The sequence below is a fragment of the Thamnophis elegans genome, chromosome 9, assembly GCF_009769535.1.
Source record: "Thamnophis elegans isolate rThaEle1 chromosome 9, rThaEle1.pri, whole genome shotgun sequence".
Lineage (NCBI taxonomy): Eukaryota > Metazoa > Chordata > Lepidosauria > Squamata > Colubridae > Thamnophis > Thamnophis elegans.
In genome coordinates this window covers 27,717,006-27,736,885 of record NC_045549.1, presented here as the reverse complement: position 1 = coordinate 27,736,885, position 19,880 = coordinate 27,717,006, and the positions used below count along the sequence as shown (strand labels likewise).

Below are 19,880 nucleotides of genomic sequence, written 5' to 3'. Positions count from 1 at the left end.
CGATTCAACGAGGCGTATTTCGCGCCCTACATTTATACCTCCAGGTTTGAGTGAGGGACCAATGGGGCGTCGAGTAGCTCGACCAATCAGGGCGAGGATTGGACCGGCTCTGCCCGGGAACCAATCAGGAAGAGTCCTTTGTAGCTCGACCAATCAGGGCGAGGATTGAGCCGGCTCTGCCCGGGAGCCAATCAGGAAGAGTCCTTGTTCGCGCGCTTGTATTTCCCGCGCTAGTATTCAACACCCCTCCCCCCCCAGTCATAGAGTTCCTTTAGGAGGGGCAAACATAGTCTTGTAGGTAGGCGGGACGGTGGCGTTCTCGTCCCGATCTCCGTGGTTCCCCGGCGGTCGTCGACGGGGGGGGAACCGCTGGCGGAGGCGTGTCCGTGGTGGGGGCTTGAGCCGACGGCGCGGCCCCGCGAGAGGGCACTGGCTCCGGGTCCCGTGCCCGATGTCCGTCCGCCTGGGGTGGCGTCTCTGTGGCCAACGGGGTGTCTGGTAGGGGCCCCGTGCAGTCCGGTTGGGGTGTAGGTTCAGAGTCTCGAGAAGGGCTCCGCGGAAAAGAGTAACCAGCTGGGGTGCGCCTGCCCGGAAGGTTCGCGACGGCTTGACCCCCGTTCGCCGGGTGGAAACGGTCCGTGGGGAAAGGAGTCAATGGGGGTGGCTCCTGTTGAGAGCAGATTTCTGGGAAGCTGGGGCCGTCTCTTTCCGCAGGGAGGCGACGCCTTAACTGGTCCACGTGTCGCCTCCATTGTGTCCCGTCGGCCAGGCCGACCCTGAAGGAACAGGGGCCGGTCAGAGCTGTGATGGTTGCGGGAACCCACCGTGGATCCCCGGAAAAGGAACGGGCCCATACAGGATTCCCTAACTTAAACGCGTGGGACGGAAGGGCCCCCAGGTTGCTTGGCGGATCTCCTGCGTAAAGTGGATGGAGCCTGTCTAGGGGGGTTCGCAATCTCCTACCCATCAAGAGCTCCGCGGGACTTTTGTTGGTCGTTGGGCAGGGTATGGAGTGCTGGCTCAAGAGATAGGCCGCTACTCTTTCTTGCCAGTCGCCCTGGTCCATGCGGCCCAAGGCTTCTTTTGCTGAGCGAACTGCGCGCTCCGCCCGGCCGTTGCTAGCTGGGTGATAGGGGGCTGTGGCCGCGTGTCTGATCCCCTGTTCGGCCAGGAATTCTTGGAACGTGGTGGAGGTAAACTGGGGCCCGTTATCCGAGACTATCACATCCGGTAACCCATGGGTAGCGAACATCTTACGGAGGGCCCTTACTGTACTCTCTGCTGTGGTGGAGGTCATGATTACTAGCTCCACCCACTTGGAGTAAGCATCGACCACTATCATGAAGTTCCGGCCGTGGAAGGGGCCGGCAAAGTCGATGTGTAAACGGGACCATGGGCCTCTAGGGATCTCCCACTCTCGAGGGGCGGCTATGGGGGGATTCGGCCTAGAGTTTTGGCAGATCCTGCATCGGCCTACGTAGTCTGCGATTTCTGTGTCTAACAAGGGCCACCATACGTAGCTACGGGCTAAGGCTTTCATTCGTGCTATGCCTGGGTGGTTTTTGTGGAGTGCGGGCAGGATTCGTGCTCGTAGGGCTGTAGGGATCACTACCCTATCCCCCCAGACAAGGCAACCCCCGTGAAGGGCGAGTTCGGCCTGTCGCACTTTGAATGGGCGGAAGTGTTCCGCTACCTTTTCCGTGGGCCACCCCCTCAAAACCCATGAAGCGACCTGAGATAGGACGGGGTCAGCCTTTGTGCAGGCTGCCACGTCCGTGGCAGAAACGGGGAGGTCGGATTCGGCAATGGACAGAACAGAGAGCGCGGGCACGTGGGCTGTGTCCGTCTCTGGCAGGGGGCAGCGGCTCAGGGCGTCTGCGTGTCCTAGCTGTTTGCCCGGACGGTATAACAGCGTATACGAGTACGCCGTTAGGAACTCTGTCCAGCGTGTCATGCGGGGGGACAAGATGGGGGGAGTCGGCTTGTCACCCGCCAGTAGCCCCAGGAGGGGCTTGTGATCCGTGACTAGGGTGAACTTTCTACCATAAAGGTAGTCATGGAACCGCTTAATGCCGGACACTGCAGCCAGGGCTTCTTTATCGATTTGGCTGTAGTTCCGCTCCGTGGAGGAGAGTGTCCGGGAATAGAAGGCTATGGGGGCTTCTGAGCCGTTTGGGAGGACGTGGCTCAGCACCGCCCCTACGCCATAGGGGGAGGCATCGCAAGTCAGAATTAGAGGCATCCTATCGCTGTACTGGATTAGGACTGCCGATGAAGTTAAAATATCCTTTATAGCCGCGAACGCGTGCGCTTCACGGCTACCCCATTTCCAGGCTGCTGACCGGTCAAGTAGACGGTGCAGCGGCTCAGCTAGTGACGCCTTGTGGGGGATAAAAGGGGCGTAGAAATTTAAGAGCCCCAGGAATGCTTGTAACTCCGCCCTAGAGGTGGGTGCGGGTGCATTTTTGATGGCGGCAACTTTGGAAGGAGTGGGGTGGATGCCTTGGGCATCAATGAGGAACCCCAGGAATTCAACTTTGGGAACTGCAATTTCGCATTTGCTGCGCTTTAATTTCAGTCCCGCCTCCCTGAAACGTGTGAGGACCTCCCGCAGCGTTTTCAGGAGCTCCGAGTGGCTGGGGGCTGCGACCAGGACGTCGTCGAAGTAGGGAACGACGCCTGGGAGCCCGTGGAGCAACCGCTCCATGAGGCTCTGGAAAATCCCAGGGGCGACCGAGACGCCGAATTGCAGACGGCGGCAACGGAAAGCTCCGCGGTGGGTGACGATAGTCTGGGCTGTAGCCGCATCGTCGTCTACGGGAAGCTGCTGGTAGGCCTGTGCCATGTCTAGCTTAGCGAAAATGCGGCCCTGTCCTAAGGAGTGGAGTAGGTGCTGTACTACGGGAACCGGATACGGGTTTGCCTGTAGGGCCAAATTGATGGTCGACTTGTAGTCGGCACATATTCTCACCGATCCGTCGGGTTTGACCGGGAGGACTATGGGGGTTTCCCAGCGGGCGTGATCTACGGGCTCGAGTACCCCTTGTTCAATTAACTTATCGAGTTCCGCATCTACCTTTGCTCTCAATGCGAAAGGGACCCTGCGTGCCTTTAGCCTAACCGGGGCGACCTGAGGATCGAGGCAGAGAGAAATGGGGGTACCCTTGTAACAACCCAATTTCCCGTCGAACACATCTGAGAACTCGTCTAGGACGCTATCTACGGGGAGGGAAACTACCCTGTGTACCCCTTCTATGGTGAGGCCCAAAGCGGAGAACCATTCTAACCCCAGGAGAGCGGGCAGGTTGTTCCTTACGACTAAAACTGGGAGTTTCCCTTTAAAATTTCCATATTCCACCCGGATGTGGTATAACCCAGCTGTGGGAATCCCATTTCCCTGGTAATCTAGGAGGGAGACCCTGGCGGGGCGCAGCTTTCTCTGGGGGACCCCGGGGCAAAGGCGGGAGAACAAAGCCCAAGATAGGAGAGAACGGGATGAACCGGAGTCCACCTCCATTTGGCAAAGCTGACCTTCGAGACGGACGGCGGTGCTTATTTTCCGGTGGCCGGCGGGAACGGGGGATGCCTGGTAGACCACGCAGTCGGCGCTGGGGGGCTGGTAGGTTGAGTGGCAGTCCTCCGTGCGCCTCGCGGGACGTGGCTGCTGGCGGCGTGGTGGTGCCGGGCGCTGGTCGCTGGGCTGCATAAACGACGGGGCTGGCAGGGGAGCCCGGCATACTCTGGCGAGGTGTCCTTCTCCTTGGCAACGGCGGCAGACGGCAGAACGGTACGGGCAGGCTGTGCGGCTGTGGCGGCCGCCGCATCCGCGGCAAGGTGCGTTTGAGGCCGGCTGAACGGGTGCCGGTGGTTGCTGGGGTGGCCTCCGTTTGGGCTGCAGCCTCATCTGGCCGACGATTTCCTCCTCCTCCTCCTCCTCGTTTTCGGCAGGGGAGAGGTCGTCGACGAGGTTCGTCTGGGCGAGCGGCCCCGCGACGGTTTGTGCGGGGGGGTTTAGCTGGAGGCGTTCCATGTCGGCCGTGGATTGCTCGGAGAGTTCGGCGGCTCGCGCTATTTCCACGGCTTGCATCAGGGTAATCTTGTGATTCCGGAGCAATCGGCCGCGTAAGTGTGCGTCGCGGACCCCGCACACAAATTGCTCCGCAAGGTTTTCCTCCAGGTCTGCAAAATCGCACTGGGCGGCCACAGTGCGCAAGGCCTCCAGAAATTGGCTAATGGATTCATTAGCCCTTTGTACTCGGCGGCGGAAAGCGAAACGACGTGCAAATAAAGAGGGTGAGGGAGCGTAGTGGTTCCTCAGCCTGGACATCAGCTCGGCCCACCCAAGTTTGTATGCTGGCCTCGGGGCGGCCAGGGCTCTCGCAGAGGCGAACATGGACGGCTCACAGCAGGACAGGAAGAAGCTGCATTTCTCCTCATCGGTCTGAGCCTGGTTTTTCGAAGCGATCAGGTAACACTCGAACCGCTCCATGAATCCGTCCCATGATTCTCCGGTGGCTCCGCCGAATGGCGCGAAAGGAGGAAGCGATGACGCCATCGTGGTGTGGGGCCGGAGAGGGGAGAGGAAGGACGAAGAAAAATTCGCGTTCGCTGCCGGAGTTCTCGGTCTGACGATAGCGTTCTGGCTGGTTCAGACGCGGTGGCAGCTGGCTGTTCTTCTTCGTGGTCGCGGGAATCGGGATCCCACCTTCGTCGCCAGTTTTACATCTTGGGGCGAAGGGAAAGGACGCGACAAGAAGTATAAGGAAAGTGACTTTTATTCAGCTCATAGTGGAACGATTCAACGAGGCGTATTTCGCGCCCTACATTTATACCTCCAGGTTTGAGTGAGGGACCAATGGGGCGTCGAGTAGCTCGACCAATCAGGGCGAGGATTGGACCGGCTCTGCCCGGGAACCAATCAGGAAGAGTCCTTTGTAGCTCGACCAATCAGGGCGAGGATTGAGCCGGCTCTGCCCGGGAGCCAATCAGGAAGAGTCCTTGTTCGCGCGCTTGTATTTCCCGCGCTAGTATTCAACAATAATCACAATGAGGTTACTGTACATGCAAAGATGGGAAGATTTGGCAGTACCTACAGTGGAGAAATAGTTGGTGAAGATGATAGAACTTGCTGAGATGGTGAAATTGACCTGTTTGATTAGAGAAAAGTCAATGCAGGTAGTCCTTGACTTATGACCATGAGCCCAGAATTATGGTTATAAGGCAGCCATTAAGCAGGTCATCACATTACCATGCCTGATTTTACAATCCTTTTTTACATAGGTTGTTAAATTAATGTTGTGGTCATTAAGTGAATACAGCAGCTGTTAACAAATGCAGCAGTTGTTAAACATATTTTCTTCTAGGGGCCACACAACATGGGCTTTGTAATATTGTTGCACTTGATAAATATGGGTTTTTCTTCTATTTTAATTTGATTGTTGACCACTTTTAATTTGAGGTTAATAGCTTATCAAACTTGCAGATTGTAATGTATAAACATCTTTATTCTGTTGCTGGATGGATAGATTGATAATTTCTAACATTCCTAAACTGCAAGCTAAAACTGTCATGGCTCTCCAGCCCACAATAGAATAGGACTGTGTAAATAGGATGACTGTAGTTTGTCTTCTGATAAAAGAGTTTGTTAGTGTTAATTGGCAACGTTTTTGTCTCTTTGTAAACTCTAAGCAACCTTATGGCATTTTCCTTCATTAACATCTTAAATTTTAAGACCTCGTTCGTCAGAACTCATTTAAATGTGGTATTACGGATGCAAATATGTGATATGTTTAACTTCATGTAAATGATTTCCTATGCAAAGGGGAAGATACTTTTGTCCTGTCCAATCAACTTTTCTTTTGTAATTTCCTTTAATGTCTTAATTAATATAGGGAATGTTATGAGTTTTGAGGTTCCCTCTTTGAATGAGAGGATTTTTTTATCAGAACTTTCTGAATAAATCATAATAAAATCATCTTCCTGACTCATCTGCTTTATTGAATCTATGCATGCTGAGGCACAAGCCTAGGGCCAGATTTGGCTATCACTTCTTTTGAATATGATAATAGGAAGGGAAACCTTGGATGAAGGTTTCCTTCTGGTCCGCCTGTCAGATGTAAAAGACTGGAGGATTAAATTGATTGGTTCACACTACAGGCGGGAAATTCAAGAGAGCTAATGGCTGAGCTGTCAGATTCCCTTTAAAAGAGGGAGCTGCCAGACAGCGCACATGCTTCTTTGTACTGGTCTACCAAATAAAGAGCTGTTGTTTAGCTGAGTGTCCTGCCTCTTCACTCAACCCACACTTAACAACTTGTATGGATTTTTTTTTTCTGGAAACCAGAACCTGGCAAAATATGCAGAAAAACAATCCTATGACTGCAGGATGCTGCAACTGCCATCCCTATGAACTGGTTTTCAAACACCCAAAATGCAGAGTATAAGTACGTATGTGTGTGCTGCCATCAAAATTCCACAATGGGTTGTATGTAGCTCTGGAGAAGTCCATCATCTCTTAAAACAGTTAGCAGTAGCAATAGCAGTTCGACTTATATACCACTTCATAGGGCTTTCAGCCCTCTCTAAGCGGTTTTACAGAGTCAGCATATCGCCCCCACAGTCTGGGTCCTCATTTCACCCACCTAGGAAGGATGGAAGGCTGAGTCAACCTTGAGCTGGTGAGATTAGAACCGCTGAACTTCAGATAACAGTCAGCTGAAGTGGCCTGCAGTACTGCACCCTAACCACTGCGCCACCTCGGCTCTTTCTAGTTGCTAAGTGACTGGTCATTAAGCAAGGACTACCCGTGTTTGTATTTATTGTTGACTGGAAAATTTTAAGTTTTTTTTTTTTTGCATAAAACAGTAAAAAGATGAATTTATGACCTATGGTTTCAATGATTAGATAGGACAGATTATAGAAAAAAAGAAAAGAGTCATGATGTAACTTTAGAGCAGAGGTGAGGAACTATGTCCCCTTTATGACTTGTGGACTTCAACACCCAGAATTCCTGTGCCATATTTAAAATATAAATAACAAACAACAAGAAGTAGACCTATATATTTCTTACCTTTTAACATTTTCACTTCCTAGTTCATCTGAGGGGGAGAAAAAAAAGAGAGACGTGCTTAATCCAGCTGGATGGGAATCACTGGAACTAAATCCAACACATTAGTAGACCAAAGATTGGGAAAGACTAGCTCATGCAAACTATCCCCCAATGTTACTAGTGAAGAAACTTTCAATAACCTACAGCACATTTATGTAGCAGAAGAAATATCCCTATAATGACTTGTCTGCAACTTTGATAAAAAGAAATGCAGACAGATCAAGGCCTAAGGCCTTTCTCTTGCTCTTAGAAAAACAGTAGTTAAAGTCTTTTCCCCCCTTCAGAGTGAAGGGCCTACACTAGCATAATTTACTGTATATTTCCCAGTAGTTTAACATCTTTATTCACCTGTTTTGAAACCCCATCAAGAAACAACAGGCCTGCTTCAACAGAATATGTCCCCTGCATATAATAGCCCTTAGCCTATTTTCTTAGTACTCCTTAATGATGATCACATAGATACTATGAAAGTGCACTGCAAGGAATGCTCTGTTCTCCATCACTTTTCTTTTTTCAAGTTAAGTCCAGTATGAAGTTATTTGTGTTTCAGCAAATACGCTAATATGTCCCTTCATTCTGCTCTTGGGGAGTCCAAGACATTCCACAATGAGTAGCTAAGAAACAAAATTCTACTTGACTCAGCTCACCTTTACATTTGTCTGCTAAAGGAATTGTTGGGAGTGCTATTCCTCACCAAAAGCATATTGGTTGGAAATTGGGGGATTGCAGACCTGCCACATTTACATATCCTTGGTATGCAGTTATTAGATGTACTATGAATCTTAGGGGATGGTCAATCCAGTTTGCCCACAGTCAGGTTGGCCATCGCAGGAGGCTCGTCCCGCATGTGCTGCAGACCAGGAGGATAGGGATGGGCCATGACAGCCAACCTGACCCTAGGCGAACCGGTTGTTAAATTATATGATTCCCACCATTGACTAAGATATATTAGATGTAAACTAATACGAATGTGAAGAGAGAGGGAGGGGGGGCAGAGAGAGAGATTTTAATCCAGGTAAAAATTAATAGCTGAATTGGATGACTTTGACATACAGATGAAAGAATAAAAGAATAGAAAAGAAGCGCTTTGTTTGTCTTTTTTTCTGAGGACCATAACTGGACCTCTACCCAGATTTTATTGGAAATCATGGGTATCCCAAATAAAAGTGAGAATGGAGCATTGCTTCACACCTTGTTCAGAAATTCTACATATAACATTCGGGAAGTGACAGTCATGGAGTACGCTTTATCAACAATAAGAAAGGAAAGCAAAGAAACTTTTTAAAAAAGATTTTTGTTTGTGGTCCATTACTAAAATTTTGGACAGTGTGGGATTATTGGGAAACCTATACTATCATGGAAATAAATGAGGCTAGGACTCATAGCAGAGATATTTCCTCTAGATAGAAGTGGTTTCATATGTTTTGCGTTACCATAAAATAGTTCATTCATTTTTTTCTTCCTGTATGATAACCCAAACTACAATGATAACACATCAGACCTGGTTATACGTGAAACAAAGTTTTTTACACAGTTGCTGACTAAGCTTTGAGAGCTTTATAAGACATAGGTCTAATTGGGACATTCCATTTATAGCATGAATGCTATTTTCTCCCACGGGACCATTATTTCCCTACCCAAGTGATATTAATATTTACCTTCTTGGCTTTGTTTCTGTTTGCGACACCTTACAATAAAGATGACCAGGATAATCAAGAGCACTAGGATCAGCACTATAGAAACTCCAATTATCACAGCAGGATGTAAAATGGGTTCATTCTCATTCATTTCTGTAGTTTGAGTACCTTCCATTACATCATCCTCAGTTTTGATTGTTGTTGTGGCATTTTGCTCTTCTGATTTATTAGCAGAAGTTGAAAATAAAACAGTAAATCCTACTTCAGGGACCCCAGTAGATAGTATACCATCACCAGACTGTTCATGATCTGCCATTGTACTTAGGGACTCTACAAAAAAGGAAAAACCATAAACCCATATTATTAATCTATTCATACTATTGTGAATATTTATATTTTGATCTCTAACATTCTTACAAGAAAATGATAAGTACAATGTAACTGTTCAAGAACTGCTATTGATAGTTAAATTATCATATTGGGGTTTCTCTCGCAACTATCTTCTCCCGATTGTGTAATGATTCATACTTCCTCTTTCGATAGATATTCATTTTCACCAAGTTTGGTCAAGGCTCAAAGGGTAAACGTTAAGGTAATAATCTTGATGTTGGATTGTCCAGTTGAATGTTCTTTTTGTGAATAACTACAAAGCATTCAGGAAAAAGAAATTAAACCCAAATTGTACAAACCTCAGTAGACAGTGACAAAAAGTTGAATTTAAAAACTAGCAGGTAAATTACTGGAAGTTTTTCAGTTAAGTACATGCACACATAGCAGGCAATTTTTTCATGCTTGTTTTTGAAGTTTAATTTAGCATTTGAGTATAATTGCATTATTTGCTTTTTCACTCAAATGATACATTTCTGTGAGTTTCATATTTTTAAATCAAATATGTGAGCATTTGCATTCTGCTTAGGTATCCCATAAAAAATCCTTGCCACATAGGTTTACTTCCAATCCATTTTCAAGCAAGAGTATTTTAAGCAATGGAAGAAACTCTCAATATTTCTGATGTTCTGCACATCCTACAATAATAAATAATCCCCCTCTTTGGTCTCTCAAACCTTCTGTGAGAACATACAGAAGAGGGTATTAAGAGGAAAAGCAAATAATGTTTAGGGGGTATGCCAAACCAGTCTTTGTGGGGTACTGATTGATTTCTACCACCAATCCCTTTTCTTTCTAGGACATTAGAAACCTAAATTTTCAGATACCAAATAGCTTGTTTTAAAATAACTGAATTACTGAACAAATCCTTACTCATTTGGTTTTATATGTACTAGTATTGTGTGGTTCCCTCTGATTTTTGTAAGAATGAACAAATGAAACTTATACACACATAGGTGTGTATCAGATGTGGTATTCAGCTGGTTCTCTCCAGTTCGGGCAAACCTGTACCGACAGGAGGCTCCGCCCACCCACTCCAATGTAATGCGTGAGCACTGTGCATGAGTAGAAGGTGGTGTGCATGCGTAGACGTGGCATGTGCACACTCACATTTGTGAAGTGGTAGGGAAGGTAAGTGAATCCCACCACTGGTGTGTATGTTTGTATTTCTATATGTACACACGCAAATACAGATGGTTTCTGAAATAACTGCAATTAGTCAGGCAAAAACAGACTTTCAAATTCATAACAAAAAGTTTATTGCTAACAAAATTCTGGATCTGGAGCTGTAAAAAAAGAGCAATCAATGAAAAAACATTTTTTAAAGATATTCTGATTTATTAATTAATAATACACCATGATAATAAATCCATTCTCTCCAAGTATTGAATTCAAAATGCATTCTGAAAGCTTGATGTTACCGTTGGTGAGAAGTAAATATTTGTTCTTGCCTTCAACAGCCACACATACTTCAGACACTTTGCAAATTAATTGCTCCCAAAATAACTTCAGTCTGAGCTCTGTCACTCCCCCATCTATGCCAGATGCTTAGGGAAAGCTGGGGAAGAGAGATAAAAGAATGCCACAGTTGATTGCTGCAGCATACCAATATTATGGTTAAAGATCTTCTAACTATATGACTAGGATAACTTTATCCATTTTTGTTCGAGAACAGAAATCAGCATATCAAATGAATTCACTAAGACTGAATTAAAACCATTACAATTACATTGGCCAATTTATTGGAATTCATCCCAAAAGTGATCAATAAAATCCAACCATACAAATATTATACGTTTCTCCAGAGAAAACTCTACTTAGCCAATTCATAAATTGTTTGGCAAAGCTGTCTGTAAGCAAATGGACCTCTTGAAAAGTCATGAAATTCTGAAGAAAATATGTAAGGTTGCCTGTGGACCATTTTAGAGAATTCCCACAATCTGTTGCTATTGGCCATCCTTGCTGAAGAAGATGGAGGTCCGACCCTGAAATATGTTTACAGCACCAGGTTGCCTGTTCCTTGTTTAGATTATGAGTAGGCAGTCTGCAATGAAGAGCTGCTTGATGCGCTTCTGTAGAAGGAAAAACACATTCAACTAGCATGCCCCTGTCTCTCCTTGTCCCAGTCTCATTTAAGGATCCTTAAATGATCCTTAAATGATCAAACTTGAAGATTGATCAATCTAGCCTTTCAAAAAGATCTTAGCTGTCATGGTATGTGTGATGATGACAAGGATCAAAAGGAAGAAAGGGCACCAGACAGTGACAGGGCAATGATTACAGACTGACTAATGGCGGGTGCAGCAGGCAAGTCTTGGCAATAATGAGAGGGGAGATTTCCCAAGAAAAATGTTGACCAAACCTTTGTTAACATGAGCCATGGTGGTGCAGTGATAAGAGTGAGTACCGCAGGCTATTTCTGCTGACTGCCGGCTGCCTGCAATTTGGCAGTTCAAATCTTACCAGGCTCAAGGCTGGCTCAGCTTTCCATCCTTCTGAAGTCAGTAAAATGAGGACCCAGATTGTTGGGGGCAATATGCTGATTCTGTAAACTGCTTAGAGTGGGCTGTAAAGCACTGTAAAGCGTTATATAAGTCTAAGTGCTATTGCTGTTGCTAAAATCCAGTTACTGGCAAGCTTCTTCAGTTCAATTAAATCCTATTCATGCCGGACAGGAAGAATTCTTATTTTTCCTGTCAATCTGGTGCCATCCCAATCAAATATATGTCACTTTTTTCTGTATCCATGTGATCTCCTTCTGCCATTCATGATCATCTGCCTGATGGAGACTGGAGTATGGATTCTTAACAGGAGGAAATGCATGATAGGAGTGAGCAAACATATTCTGCAATGGGTCCTGGGAGACTGATGGATGGAGACCAGTGAAGCACATGTTAATGGTATTATGTGTAGATGAAAATAGTTGTGGCAAGTGGATTAGAGTGAGTTCCTACCGGTTTGGACAGGTTTGGCTGAGTAGGTAGTAACTCAGCTGCATGCACCTGAACTGGTTATATTGTTTTTATATTGTACATCTTGTTTTTTGCTTCTGTGCATGCACAGAAGCAATTTTTTACTACTGTGCATGCGCACCTTGTGTGCATCAAGCGCCTGCACTGCCAAAGCACATCCCTGAGTAAACCAGCAGTAAAAGAAGCCAGAACCCACCCCTGAAGTGGATGCACAAGTACATGTGACCCTGTTTTGCAATCTTTGTATTTTTGCAACTAAGAATGTACATGTATGCACGTTGGCCTTGGGATAGTGGTAATAAAGTGAGCCAAATAAATTAATTTTTAATAAAAAAATAAAACCCCTATTTTCCCCGCATATAAAAGCTTCCCATCTGAAATTAATTACATGGCAAAGCATCCCAGCCTATGAGTTCCCAGCTGCAGTGATTACAAGCCAGAAGTACATCCTTCTCTCAGCATTCTAGGGGTATAAACATTCTAGGTGAATAAACATCTCCTGCCCTTAAAAAGCCATCATTATATTGTTCTTAGAAAAATAAACAATTGAAGGAGTGATGTGAAAAAGAAAGATTCATGCTTACAGCATGGATGTTGGCTGTGCAAATTTCAATCCTATCAGCAATTACGTTTGTGTAAGCTAGAATGCTAACAGTGGACAGTTATCCCAGATGCAGATAATACTCTTTGCACACATAAAAAGTCTCTTTTTTATTAAAGAAGTGAGCAGGAGCTACTACTCAGTTCCTTTATCTTGGACTGATTGAAGACATGAAACTTATTGCTCCTCCAGACCAAATAGAAATTCACAATATTTTCGCTTAACATACTAAGCCATAAGACCAGATTAATAAATGCATATGCAGCACTACATTACAGTGCTTTAATACAATTTTTTTAAATGAAGAAAATATTTGTTTCAAGCTCTCTTTTTTTTGCACAAGGTCAAGTAAATAGTCCATTTTAAAAGACACCCAATATAGATACTTCTCTTTCCCCTTGTTCACCTGTTAAAACAATAAGCTTCATTCTGCTCTTCTTTGCATGTTAGAGGGAATTACTTTGACTTCCTTGCTTGCTTCCTTCCATGTCTTATTTTAAAGATCTCACAAACCCCAGGACCAAATGGGGAACAGTAGAGGCTGCAAAGGAAAGAAAAGCTCCAGTTCCCCCCATGAAGAACAATCTTAAGCCTGTGGGAACCCACTAGGGCAGTGGTTCTCAACCTGTGGGTCAGGACCCCTTTGGGAGTCGAACAACCCTTTCACAGGGGTCGCCTAAGACTATCGGAAAACACATATTTTTGAAAAAACACGGAAAACAAAATAATTTTATGGTTGGGGTCACCACAACATGAGGAACTGTATTAAAGGGTCATGGCATTAGGAAGTTTGAGACCCACTGCACTAGGGAGTAATTTAAGCCTATTTATCCTTGATCAGCTATACGTGAACTTTATCTCTGCATGAGGAGTGAAAATAGACGAGGAGTTAGAATTTCAGCAAAGGGTGGAATCTCAGAATAGGTAGAATGTAAAGAAAGGGAACCTTCCAAATGGTTTGAAACCCAAATGGGTAACCTTCAGGTACTTCACTAATAGTTGTTCAGTTTTCCAATAGATCAACATATGAAATGTGTTTCATCATGGAGCCACCCAAACCATGGCATTGATCTAATACAGGGTGTCAAATTGGCAGTCTGCGGGCCGGATGCATCCATACAGGCCATGCCCATCCCAGCTCTGTGAAGGGGGGAAATGTTGTAATGCGTCACGTGACAGCAATGTGAACTCGTGAGTTTGACACCTGTGATCTAATATATTTAAGCAGAGCGATGCAATGCTATTAAACCTAGGTAACTTGAAATTTTCGGATTCTTCTTATCAGGGCTTTTCACACTTGTCTATTCCGATATGACATACTCTTCAGTTTTCATAGAAAGACATATACACTCTGTCCATGTTTGCATAAACTATTTTGATTTTATGTCAAATAATCTTTATCCATTTTAGAAATCGCCTGACCAAGAACTGCATTCTTTTATCATTCTTTTGAACGCCCCTTTTTAAAAAATCTCCTTGTAAAAAAGTTTACAAGCTTATAATATCTGTCATAAGACTATAGTGATAACATGGACAAACATTTATACATTTGGTCTTTATATAGTCACTTGTTTATACTGTACCACTTTGCAAGTGCAGAGGATGGAGAGATTCACGTAGGATAAAAGCTACTGTAAATGACAATTAAAAGGTGACAAATAAACAATACCAGATAACTATTTATGACCTGAATATTATATTCTTAATTTTAATTAGTTGTGAGTGGCCAATGGGTGGATGTGAACATCCTGCCTCTCTCCATTCCTCTCTATACCTTCTTGCTAAATTAAGGAACAAAATGAATGTGTAAGAATACTGTGATAAGGTGCCTATTTCAGCCTTTAAATCTGATTTAAGCTATTTCACAAAAAAGAGTCAGAAAGTTTAGTGCCACCAATTGCTGTGATATCCCATCAGAAGTTCTGTTCCTGTAGCCTTCAAGAACTGCTGTTTCGATTTGTACAATGCAAGAATAGTCCCAACTACAAAACAGTTGTCTAAGTAGCAATAGGGCTACATGCGCCGATACTGCTTTTATTCTAAACAGCAAGCTTAGACGTGCAGAAAGTAACTCAGCAGGTAAAAATGATGACATCTACAGCAGTGAAAGACATGAAGCAGACTATATTTTGTCCTCTGCAATTAACTTTTAGATATATATTTTTTCTTTCGTAACAATTGAGAGGAAAATCTGTAAATATTCAGAAACCAAATGTCTCATCTAATTTAGGCACTTGCTTAATGTAGGTACAGTATATTTAGAGAGTCCTTTTAGAGATAATTGTTTTAAAATTAAAAGGAAAAGCAAATAATATTTTAATATAAAAATGTTTGGTCCAGCCTTCCCAACCGTTATGATCTGTACATTTGATTATATTAGATTACATCACTCTGGCCACAGATGATGGTGTTTACAGGCTGTTGCTTTGGAAACAAGTTAGAAAAACTTGGTTATGTATATAATTCTACATAGATGAAATGAAAAGAATTATTCTAATGATTTTTATCTGGAACAAAAACACCCAACACATTTTTGTTGTTTTTTTGACAGCGTGCCTCTCTGAAAGTTAAATACACACCTTTTAAATTATACTATCTTAAATAGCAACGCTTCATGTTATATATTATTTTAGGAACTTAATCCTTCCTTACAATTATATATATTCTACCGATCATGTTAGTAGATTGTTACAGTTTTATTTCATTTGCCTCTAATATATAAATAGCACAGGGTTTCCTAGAAATCAACTTAGAAAAAGAAATTACTTGTGTTTATTAAGAGTATATTATAATAATAGGAATACAGGCATTATTTTTTTAAAAAAAATTCAAGTGAATTAATACCTTAAGCACAATTAACAATGGGTCAGAACATACAGATTAACACACCTTGGATTTGTAGTTCAAACTGGATCCATGGAAAGACAAGCCAGCATGCAGTTGGGAAACAACACTGAAAGAAATGGTGCAGGCTTGTAGAGTCTTTGCAGGGACCAGATTTTTTGGGTGTGACACATCAAAAACAGTACTATAGCCTGCAGCATAATATTGTCTGCATGATTATTCTTAACAATGCAGAAGGCATGTTCCTACTTACCGTGGAAGTCAGATACTCCACTCAGAAACAGAAAGAAGGACAACCAAAAGTTGTACTTATTCATGTTACTTCTCTAAAGCAGAGGTGACAGTGCTTTCATTCTTTTGCACATTTCCTGCTTACTGCTTCTGTGGTGGATGTGTAAGATGCCTTAGGAAGATGTGCTACGTTCAATTACTTTTAGGAAGTGATGTAATTCAGTTTCGGCCTATCAAACAAAAAAACAATTGCAAAAGGTTCCCGGAAAAGCACTGATTCAACTGAAAAAAAGTGAACAGTGAAACCTCCCTAGGAGTATCTCTCTCTCCGTCCTTTTGTGTCTTCAAAACCTGAATGCTATCCAGATCATGGTATTTAAGAGAGAGAAAAAGGGGTAAAAACTTTTTAAAGTGGGACCAATATAATGTATATCACATGTGGATATAATACACTAAAGTTGAGACCCCCCCAAAATATTGTACAAACACCAACGCAGGAATGTATGGGGTTGGGTGCTGCTTTGTTATCCAGCTCCTTCTGTATGATTAGTTTCCTCCTCATTTGTTATGCAGGAGGCTACCTTATAGCAAGATAGACCATTAACCAATAAATACAAATTAGTAGCTGTAGGAAAGCATTTTCTAGTCCTGCCTTAAGGCTGCTGCATAACATGCCAATGCTCTGCTTCTGAGCTATATAGATTTGTCTGCATTTCCCCCAGTTTTGATCATCAATGAATTGGTTTATTTGCATATTTCTCCCTCCCACACATACATTTTTCCCCTCCCTCTTCTTTGATCTTATTATTGAAATTGTATCATCTAATTAACACTATTGTAAGCAAAGATGGTTTTCTTTTGTTAATTAGTTCAATGCGAAAAGGATTTTTTTAAAAACAAAAGTAGGTTCCTTTTGCACATAATTTAGAAGTCAAAATCTTCAGTTTAGAATGTCATTTAACTCCAAGTCAACTGCCATTTGGATTACTAGAAACCAGAAATTTTAAGTTTAACATTGGTGATTTTTTAAAAGGTTAATTAAATAAAGACAACATTGGCGTCTTTCAATTCATAACAGTTTATAGGAAGTGCCCACAGAACAGATACTGCTACAAACAATAAAAGATCCACAATAAATATAATACTAATATAGTCATAATATTAACATTAAAATCCTTATCGTGGGATTATATGATAGATACTCCACAGATGCACCATTAGATGCAATGACATTAATGGCAATAAATGATTTAACTCCTGAGGGCATTTTGGAATAATTCTGTTTTTAATACTTTCTGGATGAATATCACAAATAATATTAATCTATTCATAGTGTTGGTGCTGCCATTGCCATGGCCATTGTGCTATAGTTTTCAACTCCCTCCCTCCCATGACTTATGAAAATATGAGATTGTCAGCAGCTTTTTCTGTGATATATGTACAGGATGAGCTGAGTCTTGCCAGAAAAGGGAGTCCTGAAAATGCTTTAGTGCAAGCCCTTAATCCTACCAAAGGACTTCATAGGTCAAAACTCAACATTCTGATTTGTATTCAGAAGTCTTTTGGCCTCGAGTGCCGGCATAATAAGCCCTTAGACATTAATCCTTGCCCTTTAACTGAGCTGATACACTTTGCGCCAGTTGTAGTTTTCAAACGCTCTTCAAAGGCCAGTGCAATATCCTGTGTGTAAAGAGGAACATAAAAGGTCTAAGTGCTTCAGATAGGGGCATGGCTGTTGCAGCAGCTGAAGATGGGCATTGACATTACCAATGATGAGATGATCCTATCAATTCCCACTAACAAAACTTTTGGGCTTAGTGGTGCCATGCCAAGAGGCTTTTGTTGTTCTTGCATCTCTTTTTGTCACTTATGAACAATCATATCCTCACCTCTAAGAGTTCAATTACCATATTTTTCGGAGTATAAGATGCACCTTTTTCCCTCAAAAAAGAGGCTGAAAATCTGGGTGCGTCTTATACACTGAATACAGCATTTTTTGCCTCCCAAAACTTACCAAAATGGCCATGCATACCTTTTAGAAGGCTTTCAGAGAGCTCATGGGGGCTGGTGAGGGCAGAAATGAGCAAAAAATGGCCCATTTTTGCCTCCCCCCACCCAGCCCCAAGCAGCACTCTATAAGCTTCCTAAAGGCTATCTATGCCCTTTTTTGTACAAAAAATGGGCCCGTTTTTGCAAAAAACGGACCATTTTTGTTCATTTGGGGGGGCGACACCCCCCCCTCAGGAGCACTCTACAAGCCTCCTAAGGGCTATTCATGCCCCTTTTGGGGGGGGATGGGCCTGTTTTCTAAAAAAATGGGCTGCTTTGGGGAGGTCTGCAGAGTGCAAAAACTTTTTTAAAAAATTTTCCTCTTCAAAACCTTGCTGCGTCTTATACTCTGGTGCATCGTATACTTTGAAAAATATGGTAGCTATTTTATTGCTCAAGCTTATAACACAGGAATCTTCTCAGACTGGCTTTTGTCCAGATTATATAAAATTCAATAGCATTCAAAGGGATATTGGTCAGGCTTTGCCTTCTTATGTCAAAGTAAGGATTGCAGACCAATTCCCCATTTTACTTCTCCCCCTTGGCTCGGCCAATCTCTCACCAACACTTTTCTGCTTTAATCAGCTTTTGCTTATTGCTTTAGTAAAAGGTTTTCCTGAAAGTCTGCATATTCATTACAAATACATCAATCAATAAATGCATTCAATAACCACAAGATTAATGAGGTTGAAAGACGGGTTCAAACCACTGGATTAATCTATAATACGATTAGTTTGATTTTGGCTTAGCCGTTATTGCCATCCCAGTTATTATAACTTGTAAGTTATGTTTTTTACAGCTTATTGTGTAATGTTAAATTAACTCATTGTGGTTTATTCAAAAAGCAATAGTGTAGAAAGGAATTTAGCTAATGATTTGCCCATTTCAAATATGATCATACATGATCAAACACGCACTCCAATGTTGAACTGTAAGTTTCTCTACATTCCTCAATAAACATCACTTTTGTCATATTTATGTTCACTACTATCCCTAGAATACAACTCAGAGTTTAACTGTTTTGATTATTTTTGGATTTTGTAAGCTATTCAAGGTCTGCTGAGATGGATGACTACAATAAATTTAAGCGACTAAATAAACAATATTTTATTTGAGGTGAAGCACTTCCATGTCTGTAGTGGGAAGCTGAACAAGATTCAAGTTATATTCAATGATGTTGAGTAAATAGCACAGATAATAACATTCATAATTTAATATGTAGCATTTATAAAATATAATTTCAATGATAATTAATGCTGATACATTTCAGCATTAAAAATTCCTTTTTTTATGACCCTGTAATCCCTTAATTTCTGGTGGCGTCAGAGCGACTGGATGGAGCTGAGAGTTTACTGGCCAGATGCCTTTCCTGATGCAATGTGGAGTTCACAGATTTTTTTTCTTTGCGCTCTAGGAGAGAAATATCTACTGCTACCTAGGATTGAATTTTCAACTTTCCATGAGAAACAGCATCTTCACCTGTAGGCCATCATGCTGCTCAACATTTCTGCTGCATTAATGGCCTATAAAGAGATGTCTTACAACTTCAGTTATACTGTTTAAATTTATGCTTAAAAGGACTAAAAATTAAAAGCAGTATTCATGTATTTCTTTTACAATAATTAATCTGCAATGTCTAAATTAGTATATTTTTATGGTTAATTGAAGAGAAACTATACTTTAAATTTTCAAAATAAAATTTCTAGATCAAGCTTACTTTTTATTGAAACCATATGAAAAAAATTGCATCTTTTGTGTTGAACAACAGTGCAAGATTTGCAGCTGTCTTGATCACTGCAGAACTTCTTATGAGTTGCACAAGTGAGTTACAATACACCCATGCTGGATTCACACATAGCACTATCCATGTTTGTTTTAACAACGGCTATTGGCTAATTTATAATTGTGAGATTCACTACAAATTGCAAGATTTGTAAACCACAATCTTTATATTCATATAACTAAGCCAAAAACCAAATATTATGGTTTAAGATGGTGTTTGAATCCAAACATTTGAAGTTAAACTGAAAATAGGGAAGACAGATAGTGTT

At 42.7% G+C, this 19,880-nt stretch overlaps 1 protein-coding gene across 1 annotated transcript in view; it reads right to left on the bottom strand.

The window, feature by feature from the left end:
- The window catches only part of TMEM154 (transmembrane protein 154), a 32,409-nt gene extending 16,412 nt beyond the window's left edge, over positions 1-15,997 (bottom strand). Inside the window, exons 1-3 of the mRNA XM_032223576.1 lie at positions 15,803-15,997; positions 8,767-9,075; positions 7,070-7,097 (exon numbers count right to left, since the gene is read on the bottom strand). Coding sequence (XP_032079467.1) covers positions 7,070-7,097; positions 8,767-9,075; positions 15,803-15,866 — 401 coding nt within the window. The 5' untranslated portion in view covers positions 15,867-15,997. The remainder of the gene's footprint in view (positions 1-7,069; positions 7,098-8,766; positions 9,076-15,802) is intronic.
- Positions 15,998-19,880: the final 3,883 nt, after the last annotated feature.